Source organism: Drosophila subpulchrella, chromosome 3L, assembly GCF_014743375.2.
Source record: "Drosophila subpulchrella strain 33 F10 #4 breed RU33 chromosome 3L, RU_Dsub_v1.1 Primary Assembly, whole genome shotgun sequence".
Taxonomy (NCBI): domain Eukaryota; kingdom Metazoa; phylum Arthropoda; class Insecta; order Diptera; family Drosophilidae; genus Drosophila; species Drosophila subpulchrella.
In genome coordinates, this window is record NC_050612.1 from 19,754,216 (window position 1) to 19,765,355 (window position 11,140).

At 38.0% G+C, this 11,140-nt stretch overlaps 2 protein-coding genes across 3 annotated transcripts; one reads left to right on the forward strand and one right to left on the reverse strand.

Annotated features, from left to right (window-relative positions):
• Nucleotides 1-946: 946 nt before the first annotated feature.
• On the reverse strand, nt 947-2,199 carry LOC119553300 (adenine phosphoribosyltransferase). The gene is made up of 3 exons (XM_037863619.1): nt 1,993-2,199; nt 1,619-1,856; nt 947-1,431 (listed from the first exon to the last, which is right to left on the reverse strand). The coding sequence occupies exons 1-3, from the start codon at nt 2,082-2,084 to the stop codon at nt 1,216-1,218; spliced, it is 546 nt and encodes a 181-aa protein (XP_037719547.1). The 5' UTR covers nt 2,085-2,199; the 3' UTR covers nt 947-1,215.
• Nucleotides 2,200-3,224: 1,025 nt separating this feature from the next.
• LOC119555159 (LHFPL tetraspan subfamily member 3 protein) lies at nt 3,225-10,247 on the forward strand. 2 transcript variants are annotated; one of them, XM_037866387.1, is made up of 6 exons: nt 3,225-3,401; nt 8,269-8,457; nt 8,529-8,662; nt 9,110-9,236; nt 9,397-9,639; nt 9,706-10,247. In XM_037866387.1, the coding sequence occupies exons 2-6, from the start codon at nt 8,316-8,318 to the stop codon at nt 9,855-9,857; spliced, it is 798 nt and encodes a 265-aa protein (XP_037722315.1). In that variant the 5' UTR covers nt 3,225-3,401; nt 8,269-8,315; the 3' UTR covers nt 9,858-10,247. The 2 variants fall into 2 exon arrangements, with proteins under 2 accessions (XP_037722315.1, XP_037722316.1); XM_037866388.1 differs by lacking the exon at nt 3,225-3,401 and adding an exon at nt 5,887-5,905 and having other exon boundaries at nt 9,706-9,857.
• The last annotated feature ends 893 nt before the right edge of the window (nt 10,248-11,140 follow it).

An 11,140-nucleotide genomic window follows, 5' to 3' on the forward strand; every position in this document is an offset into this window, starting at 1 on the left:
CGACGCCGGCAGCGCAGCAGCAGCGCAGCAGCAGCGCAGTTTCAGTTTTCGGTTTCATTTCGCCAGTTTTCATTCTCTCCTCTCTCCTCTCTTCCTTCTAGTTTTCCTTTTTTTTTTGCTTGCCATTCCTCAGCTCCTTGATTCCTTGACTCTTCCTTGAGCTTGTTTACCTGCGTGTTTGTTGCTATTTTTGGGTTGCTTTTTTAGGGGGTGGTCACCTTTGATTTGTTTATCAACGGGCGGCGGCAAGGGGGTGGAAATTCCTCGGAATTCTGGGTTAACGCAGCACAACAATTTTTGTTTATTGCTGAGCAAAAAGCGCCGGTAACGGTGAATGGGAGAGCGATGGGAGAGAAAGTGCAGAGAGAGTGCAGTGAGTGCGCAGTGAGAGAGCGGCATGCAAAAGGTTTGCGGCCAGGGTTGCGTGGGTGGGTCCGAAAGTTATAGAGCTAAAAATAGAACACACGTAGTCTAAAATTGTGTTAAGTCTTTAGTTTTTTAAAAATAGTTTCTTTACTTATAAATATATCTTAAGTCCACACTTTTCACAAACTTGAACTATTTTTGTAGCATACTTTCAGGAGTGTTCCGTTAACACAGATTTTTATTTCATAATAAGGAAACGTACTATGAATTTCAATATAATTATGAACAAAAATAAAGAAACTGATCTTATTCTACAAAGAAAATTTGTATTAAAAAGTTCAGGAGCAGCAGACAATTTATTACCTTCTATGTACATTTTTAAAAACAAATTTTGTTTTTCCAAAAATAGATCCATTGACATATAACTCAGTTTGACGATGACAAAATCAAAAATAGCCTTCAGTTAATCTAATTTATGTCCGAAAGAGTTTCTAAAAATAGCATGCAAGTTCAGAATATGTTAATATTCACATCAACTTACAATTAAGACTCCTCACAAAAACTAAACAAAAAGCACGTGTTTTTTCATTATCAATTTAATATATAAATACCCTCTATTCACCCATCTTATCAGGTCAATACCATACTGAGCAAATTTACAATTTCCATTGATAGATTAAAATCCTCCGTTATCAATTTCAAATATATTCCATTATAAAAATATGCCTCTGTTGTATAAAATGTTAACATTTCTGTGATGTTATAAATATTCGCTAGTTGAAAAGCCCTGATTGAGAGGTATTAAGTAAATGCAAATGAGGAAGGTATTTGTCACAATTTGATTAACTCTCAGTACTTGATGAGGGAATGTACTTTTCCATCCAGCTTTTTGCGACCCTCCAGGCCAACTAACTCCATAACGACCAGGCTTTCCACGACAATGCCGCCCACTTTGCGGACAAGTTCAGAGGCAGCAAATAGGGAACCACCTGTGGCTAGTAGATCATCTACGATTACGACCTTCTGACCCGGCTGAATTGCGGATCGCTGCAGCTCGAAGGTGTCCTAAAATGGGAGAAGAGTTCTTTAATGAAGTGTATAGGAACTTCTGCAACTAGAACTTGATAAATTCCACATCATTAAACCTATAATTAGGTGTAATGCATTTCAAAACATGAAGGTAGGTGTGCCTTACAATATTCTCGGAAGTTCAACTAGTTATAGAATTTTGAATAAATTGAGGGATACTTACACTACCGTACTCCAGTTTGTATTCTACGGAAACCACTTCTCCTGCCAGCTTTCCCTTCTTGCGAATGGGGGCACATCCCACAGCCAACTCGGTGGCTATGAGAAGGTTGAAGAGGAAGCCCCGGGAGTCCAGACCCACGATGATCTCCGCCTCGGGAGCGCTCTGCCGGATGTGGTCCACCAGCAAATCCCTCAAGTAAACACAGGCCTTGGCATCGGTGAGGGCACCAAAAATATCGCTGATGTTTTACATGGAAACAGAGGGTTCTACACATTAACAACCTGATAAGAGTCCATTTGTTTGTCCATAAACATCATTGTAGCACCATTAGTGCCCCAGTCAGATAACCTGGTGCGATTATAGCTACAACCCACCGAAATAGTATGCCTTCTTTCGGGAAGTTTGGATACTCGCCGATCTTTGACTTTACGTAGTTTAGTTTGTCTTCCGCACTGATTGGGCTCATCTTTTTTTCGTTTTACTGGTTGCTTTCAGTCTTCTTAAGTGTAAGGGAATTTTTACAGAGGTCTCAGATACTTCAGAACTACGTGAGTGCGTGCCCAACTGCGGATTGGTTTTAGGAAACAGCTGATAAGTCAGCTGCTATCGGAGGTGGTGGTTGCTATAGATGGGAGATACTTTATACGATGAACCGTCGTGTTGAGTTCGCTGGGCGCTCGATTTGAAATTTTGGTGGATAAGGAAAATAAAGAAGAAATAACTAAAACTAAAAACAAATTAAACAATATTTAAATACATTTTTTATTAACATTAAGCTTAGATTTTTTATGACGCAATATTTAATAAAATAAAAGAATATTAATCAAATATTAATATTTTTAAGCTATGCGAATATAAAGTAAGTAAAACCCTATTTTATTATAATGATTTTCAAACATTTTTACCTATAAAAAAGAATTTTTGTTTTAGAGATATAAACAATATTTGAAAATGAATAAGACAAATGTTGGTGCATAATATTAAATATACTTTTTTAAAGTGAATTCGTTTTTTTTTAAATATATATTTTTATGAAAAACATTTAAAGAAAAAATGATTAGATATTTTAAACGACAAACAAAGTTTGAAAAATATATGAAACACAACCATTCTGATAAATGCTCACGTTCCCACGTTTATCACTGAGTTATAATCGTTAACACATGCTGGTTAGTTTGGGATTGTCTTGCACAAAGAAAGCATTTCAGGGAATTCGGCAAACATCCTGCAGGTAGCAATGGAAAACCTCCCCCGAAATTTCTCCATTTCCCCGGGTGTTCCTCAAGATCTCATTGCTATCTAAACGATAAGTGGAGAAATCTCAGCAATTCTTCGAGGGAAAGAAACTCATTGCTGCATTACTTATCGAGCAAAATGATTGAAAAGAAATGCCAACAATTTCGCTGCACTTATCAAAGGCGGGCCAAGATCGGGAACTCTCACCTGGACACCCTCTCTTTCTTTTTCTCTCTCTCTTTCTCTTTCTCCCGCTTGCACAAACACACACTCAAGTGAACTACAGGTAAGACCAGGTGAATGTGAGTATCTATGTGACTGTATCTTGGACTCCCAATGCCAAGAAATATTCAGTTCGTTTTTCAGCGCCGAACGCGACGGTTCAGTTTTAGCGGTTTCTTCCGAAGAAGCGGATCGAATGCGAACTCTATGCCCGCGATTTTTGTACAATAATTAATGCAAACTCGCTAACAATAGTAGTGAATTAAAGTAACAACAATAATCAACACCCAAGTCCAGTTAAAACCGAAACCTGTTCTCGATCAACGTAAGCTAACGAAATAACGCATGGAAAAGCAAGAGTTTGCGAATTCTCAAATTGAATTCGATCTTAACGGCAAAAGTAAATGTCAGCCGACAAAACTGCGCCCCGTTTTTGCCATTTAAAAAGTCGGAAAACGACTATAAGGCCAGCCATAAACAACCATATCGCAGTTACAACAATAACAACAGAAGCAACAAAGTTCAAACAACATTAAAACGTGAAAACCTACAAAAAAATGGAAATAATATATATACAACATTAGACACAGCAGCAGCAATATTGCAGAGTGCAGAAACACACATTCACATTTGCACACATGCATCTGCACACTGGGAAAAATATTTGTATTCATTTAAAAAAAATCCCTTTTAAACAGAATTAACTTAAATTAAAAAATACTTTTGAAAATAAATCCATTTAAGGGAATGAAACTGCATTCTTTTTTGAGACCCTTAATAATTAAAAAGCTCAAGGGAATTTTAACTAAATAGCTAGGCGAAAACATGTAATTCTTTAGGATCATATCTTTAATTTATGTAAATTAAATTAAATTAACTAAAATTAAAAAATACCTTTGAAAATTAATCCAGAGAAGGGAACATGGGAATTTTAACTATTTAGTTCAAGGAAATATGTAATGTTTTAGGATCATATCTTAAAATTTATGTAAATTCAAGGGACATTTTTTTCAGTGTGCCAGACACACATACCTACATATCTTGGCAATGTGAAGACGTGCGTACTGAAACTGCAACAGCAACAACTGCTGCAACTGCAACTGCAACAGCAACAGAAACCGCGCGCCCGAGTAACGTGAAAAACCAGAAAGAGGCACAGTTTTTTTTGTTTTTCTGTTGGGTTTTGTTTTTATATTTTTCTTTTTTGAGGCAACGAGCATCTCGACTGAAACTTCTGCGGCTGCGCGGTGGCGGCCTTCGTGGTGAAGGGCGTGAAAATAGGGCGCTTGGAAAACGGCAAGAAAAGGGAAATTTACTGCCGAACTTTGGAGGATAGATGGTATTGTTTCCCAAACTTTAGTTTAGGAAAATCCATTTAAGTTAAGGTCACAAAGGGAACAAGAAAAGTGTTATTTTAATGAAGACATTTAGTTAATATAATAAAGCTTAAGGCTGTCTTAGTTAGAATATTTTAGATCATATGTTGTAACATTTGTATAGTACGAAAAATGTATTAAAAATGCCTTTAGAACTTGGGATATTTGTCCTTCGTTCCAAAAAAGTTTACTAATGGATTTCTATAACTTATGTTTATTGATTGTTAGACCCCAAAATCAGACCTTCAGGACATTTTTGAAATTCTTTAAATCGCCCAATAGAACCCTAAGCCGCTCCTGATTTTTCGTAGGCCCAAGCTGAGGGAAGAATCTCGGTGTGAGTTACTATTATGTATAGACCCCCATTGTAGTTGTTTGGGCCCCGTTCATCGTGCTGGTAGCTTGGTATGCGCGAATGTTTGCTAACATCCAAATCGTGATCTAATAAAAAACGTAGAAAAACAGAGACACATACCACAGGCCCACGAGCGAGTGAATGAGTGAGCGGACCAGCTTTGGATGGGTTCGGATCGTCTTGGCTCTTAGATTGGAGACTCTTCAAAGGGGCCGTGTGGATGTGGATGCCACCAACTTTCGTAAAAAAAAGTAGACTCAAAAAAAGCGGGCTTCTCCCAAGACGGATGGCAGCTGTTAAGGCTGTCAATACGTTGAGTAACTGACCGCAAAGAAAAAAATAAAGTTTTGCCGGTTCTCCTGGTCTGCCATCCCGTTCCGTTTTCTGGTTCTCCCAGAAAGAAATCGCACAAAATATATGCAGAAACGATCATCGCACCAAAAATAAAAAATACCTCAAACCCCAAAAGAAATGGGCAAAAGCGAAAAAATTCGGAATAAAAACATGGAACCAGAGCCACTTTAAACGCCATTTCCGCATAATTCTGAAATGTAGGAACCAGTTTCCAATGGTGGTGGTTGAAATTTAGCAACTTTTTTGAGAAACTACGAACGTGTTAATCAAGCCACTGGCACCGACGTCTTTAGGTTCCACTTTGTTGGCCAAAACACAAAACCATAACAAGCCATGTGTAGTTACATACATAGTTACATATACGCTTCCCTGATCGCCAAGCGGAACAATGGGAGATTTTCCCCAGCTTAACCGGTGAAAAGCTGAAAATATGAAAATTAATTACAAGTGTGTGGCCAATTGGTCGGTGTTTTTCTGGTGGGTCTTACTAAAAGGTGAGGGAACCCCCGTTTCAAAGTCAAAAGCCGCTCCAGACACGGGTAGCTCACCTCTCGCCGGTCGTCTGTGCCTAATGTGAAATTTATGTTTATAAAGTAGAAAGTCATCTGAGGCCCAGGGAGATGGATATGTGGAATGACCAATGTCGGTAATGGAGAGAAAAGAAAGCCAATCTCAGTTTGGAGTGCAGTTTTCGCAACTGCAATTGCAGTGGCATTTCTCAGTTAGCCGCTAGCCACGTTTAAGGTATTACCATTACCCAACTGACCTTATTTCGTCGCTCATACGACTTATGTGCAGTCTCAGCCGAAAAGTCCCCGTAATTGCTGAGATTGCAACTCACCCATAGCTGTTAATTTCAGCTTGTTTTTTGAGTGTTTACTGCAGTGCACAGAAAACAAAGCGACGTTATGATATGCGGGTCGAGTTGATCTTATATCTTTTTTATAAGCTGATTCTTAAAACAGCTGTTTTTGTATTTTTCATGTCGTTTAATACTTGCTTCTCTTAATTTGTTTTGAAGCAACAAATTCACTTGTATCTCAGAATTAAAATCAGGGTCAAGCGAAATCAGATGAAGATAAAGAGAGCGTTAACGTGCTTATAATATATTATAATGCCAAATCTTTTAAATTTACAATGTTATTTAATTTTTTTTGAGTGTTTATTGCAGTGCACAGAAAACAAAAACGATGATATGATATGCGCGTCGAATTAATCTTATTTCTTTCCACATAGCCAGATTTTTAAAATGCTGATATTGAATTTTTCATATCGTTTAATATTTTTTATTTATAATTTGAACTTACTATTGTGGCAAAGTATTATTAGGTCAATAGAAATCAGATGAAGCAAAAGTGAAGTTTAAACTTATTATATGGATTTCGTTTTCTATTATAGAAAAATAACTCCTTTAGATATTTACTTTATACATTTTGGGGTGAGGTCATAAAAGATAATCTGAAGTAATATCTCGAGGATTGGAGAGTTCTGATAAAAATACAATGTAAGGCTCGGTAATGATGAACAATATGTGTTCAAGTTCGCACTCAAGGTTCAAGTAGATCTTAAAAGAATTTATTTTCTTGCAAGCCTTAACCTCAATCCCTTTGTTTTTTATTATTTTAATATTTTACAAATATTTCTTGCTGTGCAAGTGAAACTCGTCCGAAAAGTTGGAGCACTTTGCCGCCGGCCGGTGAGCGGATGTAACCCAAGTCGGGCGAGACTCCGCTGATTTTGCTGCGTCATGCGAACGGTTGGAAGAAGGCTCTACTCCCCAGTGGTCACTTTCTTTTTGGTCACGTTCGAATCCCAAAAACCAGCCATGCATTTAAGTCTTACACGCCCAACAAAAACACTGAAAACCAACTGCAAATTACGAATTACACCACAGAAAACTCCAAGCTCCGATCTCCACTATGAAAGATAAAGGAAGTTATTAGACGTCTGCGGTTTGTCTGTCTGGTCGAGTGCAATTTTCCCGAGACTCGCTTTTCTGGCTCCATGTCCGTGAGTCATGGACAAGATTTTCCATCGATTCGATTTGTTTAAGCCGAGTTATCACGTGCCGGCTGGAAAGTTTTCTTTATGTTACTGGGTTGGGCTCGTTGTTCGATGTTGTTTGTTTGTTCTTCAGGCCCGACTCTCTCTTTTGTTGTTAGCATTGTTGTGTTAATCGATTCCACTTTTGCCTTGAGCCGGAGTCCAACTTCCAGCTCCCATAATTGAGTCTTATTCGCTTTGTTTGCCGTACCTTTAATTCACCCTAATGAACCGACTTGACCAAATTCCATTTGTTGTACTTCTCACGGGCAGAGAGACTCGCTTTTGTGTTACAGTTTCCTCGGTTTCAACATAAAAATAAATATGATAAATTAATGCTGGGAAATCTCGATGGCTGGCAGACAAAAAGCTAATGAAAATGCATTTTATGAGCATATTTTTACCGAAAGACATTTCAATAAAATTTGATCGAATCGCAAACAAGTTTATTGATCGCCAGCCAGTTTGAGCCATGAATCATGGCTAAAATTAGGCAGTCAAGACGCACACGAATTTTGCATAATGGCTCTCTCTACCTTTGACATAGAATTAGTGGCAAATATGAGGCAATAGGCGAAATAGTCGTTAGTTTTTTGGCCAAATAATTGCCGATTTACATAAGCAAAACCAAAAATGTAGCCCCCAGCTATTTCACTCTTTCATTTTTCGCGATTATCATTCACATTCGAATGTGTTTTGATTGAAGTGAAGGGGAAAACCTCATAAAAAATCTTGTTTAATGATTTGAAAATGTTTTCGAGTGGACACGACACATGCAGATTGATGGAAAGTTATTATTTGCCAGGCTTTTGGCCGCCTCTTGCATCAGAGTTCCCTGACTCGAAAACATTACTCTTCCGCGAGGTCATCAAACCAAAAGCTGGCCAATTTAATAAGCTTAAATAAATAAGAAAAGAAGTGGCCACAAAAATCGGTTTATGACCAACAGAAACGCTATTGTTGAAGCTGCCCTGGTTGCTTTGGTTCCATCCTCCAATTATTACCCACGAAATGTTGGTCGCCAAACACTTAACCACGCTCGATTCCATTCCATCCATTTACAGGCAAACAAAGCAGCATTCCCCACTCTCTAAGCTCTAAGATCTGAAAAATGGGAACGAAGATCGAGTACGTGGACACCACGCATCTGTACGCCTCCAAGTACATCCGCAACTCCAAGGCGATCGGCGTTTTGTGGGCCATCTTCACCATCTGCTATGCCATCATCGGCATCGTGGCATTCGTGACGCCAGGTGGGTTTACTAACTGGGTTTATTTATTGGAAATAGTCCCCTAACTGATCGGTATTTCCCTACTATTTTAGAGTGGATTGGGGATCCGGATAACGATGGAGCAGGTCGTCTGGGCCTTTGGCAGCAGTGCCAGCGGGACGAGATCTTCGACAACTGCCGAAGACGGTGGGAAAGCATCTTCGAAGTGCCCACATTCTCCTTTCAGGTAAATGAGCAAGTAGTTATATTACAATAAAATATAATTTATAATTAAATTTTCAATTAAAAAAGATGCAAGATCCAAAGATCGCCTTGATAATTAAAAATTGAAATATGCAAAATATTACTTTTACCAATTATAGTTAGTTTATGTATTACAAACTTTAATTTGTATAAGAAACTCTTTTTTGTTGACGTCGTACCTAATATTTTTTATATTGATATAAATAATTCTATATTAAATCATGCAATTTAAATTTGTTATATTTGTTATATAGTTATGTAATACTTAATTTGCTATCAGTGTATGTAATTTTATCATTAGTAGTCATTGATCATTGACTTTCTTAAAATTACTCAAAAAATATAACACAGCTACTCTTCTTATTACTAAACATGCTTACTCCACAAGTACTCTTTTGACCATTTTCTATTTTTATTTACCCATATTCAGTTGGCCACATTCTTCATGATGGGCGCCATAGCTCTGGCCTTGTTGACCATATTCTTTTTGGTTTGTTTGCTGTTTATGAAGTCAACGCGTGTTTTCCACCTTTGCGGTTGGCTGCAAATTATATCAGGTATGTGTGGTGACCTATCTCCCACTATATCTCTCTGCCTCCAATAGTTAAATATATCGAAAACATCACGTTCTTGTGTATACAAAGTGTTTTCGTGTTTTCTTATGTTAATAAGTAGTTTTGTTTTTTATTATAAAAAGTTTTTTTTTATTTATTCCAGCTCTTTGTATGATTGTGGCCTGTGCGGCGTTTCCCTTTGGCTGGAATTCGGATGATTTCCGTAAGATCTGTGGCCCGGAAGCCAATCGCTTTGAGCTGGGCTTGTGCGGTATTCGATGGGCTTATCCACTGGCCATTATCGGCTGCATAGATGGTGTGGTCTTGGCCACCTTGGCCTTTATCTTGGCCACGAGGCACGTGCGCCTGCAGCCAGATCCAATATATCAGAATTCGCTCTACAAAGGTGGGTTCTCATGCGATACCATTTTTCCCATTAAAAGATAATCTATTTCTGGTTTATTTCCCTCAGGTGAAATCAACAATGCATATCTCACAGATGCCATTAGTTTGGCGGGTTCGAGGAAATCCAATCCGCGGATTACTGGCTTGAATTTGCAGCCCATTCTGCTGGTGGCTCCTCCAAATGAGGATAGTATATCGCAATTCTCTCGTTATCATTGAGTTTCCTCATTCAAACAGCGAAGACCACAACCACTCAAGCTTAGTTCGTGCAAGAACCAGGGTTGAAACTCAGCTTGAAGTTTTTCCTAAAGTTTTGGAGTTTCAGTTTTAACCGATTCGCATATCTAAGCTGGAATTAAGAAAAAATGTGTGTATTTGTGTGTGCAAGTCAAGGAGTGAATGATTTTGTATATGCCACTTTGCCCGACTGAATGCCAACTTGTAGTTGTAAGCTTGGATTTTAAACTTTAATTTAACATTTCGTGTGAATAGCTTGTGCCTAAATGTATGCTTCGATTAAGTTAAAAAATAACAAAGAGCGACTCTAGAGCTCTGCCTGTAAATTATATACCCATAAACAATAAACATGTACAAATATTAAACGTAAAATCAATGTTTATTTCGACCACAAATAGCCGCCTCAATTATGCCATCATCATCATCATCAAGGTCAGCAGAAATTTGGAGTAGGCAAAAACAAATTATGACCATCCCACACACATAAAAACCCATAACGGACAACTTAGCGCCCAATTTGTTTGTCCTTAATCTGGATTTGGTTCTGCTCCCATGCCTTTTTCAATAACCATTTGGCACATACTTTTCCAATAAAGTATTTCGGGGGAGTTGGCAGTTTATTCCCCCTTCGAATCGGTGGGCGGCAATTGAAATATCCCGGCCAAAAAGATCCCTGGCAAGTGCAAGTGGCTCTCCTTCGGGCACGTTTTAATATTCTTGTATAATTCATAAGCAATTCCATCACGGGCCTAAGTGGCCAACCAGCTGACGCCGAGCAAATCGCTCCAGATTCGACAGGGAAACCACCCCGAGATGGGATTTGACTTGACTTCTTGGGATACTCTTTAAGGGGGTTAAATATATTTTGAAGTTGTATCCGTTCTATAAAAAATTATCTTTGACTATATCCCAATTTTTAAGAAACACTAAATATGTTTAGTCTTAAATTTCAATTTTTATATCTATAGCGACAGTTTCCTAAGTTTTTAAAAATATTTATTGAAATAAAGCAGAGTTTGAATGTAATTTCCTTATATTTTGTATTTATATTTTTAAAATTTAGAAATCTTTAAAAACCTCTAGAGATTAAAAATCAACCCAGAATAAAGTGTTCAAAAGGTGACAGCAATTTTCATAGTCTGCCTTTAGGCTTTTTTCCAGAGCATCCAAAACTTCGACTTGCTCTTAGCTGCCCAACTTTGATTGTTTTTATTTACTTGAGCCATTTCTTTTGCCATCTTTTTGCCGCCTGCAACATATGGCCA

Excerpts from the sequence above, each read along its gene's own strand:
- LOC119555159 (XM_037866387.1), top strand. The coding sequence starts at position 8,316 with ATGGGAACGAAGATCGAGTACGTGGACACCACGCATCTGTACGCCTCC. Across the intron at positions 8,458-8,528 it reads CGTGGCATTCGTGACGCCAG|AGTGGATTGGGGATCCGGAT; the intron begins GTGGGTTTACTA and ends CTACTATTTTAG. Across the intron at positions 9,640-9,705 it reads TCAGAATTCGCTCTACAAAG|GTGAAATCAACAATGCATAT; the intron begins GTGGGTTCTCAT and ends TATTTCCCTCAG.
- LOC119553300 (XM_037863619.1), bottom strand. The coding sequence starts at position 2,084 with ATGAGCCCAATCAGTGCGGAAGACAAACTAAACTACGTAAAGTCAAAG. Across the intron at positions 1,857-1,992 it reads AAAGAAGGCATACTATTTCG|CGATATTTTTGGTGCCCTCA; the intron begins GTGGGTTGTAGC and ends GTAAAACATCAG. Across the intron at positions 1,432-1,618 it reads ACAAACTGGAGTACGGTAGT|GACACCTTCGAGCTGCAGCG; the intron begins GTAAGTATCCCT and ends CTCCCATTTTAG.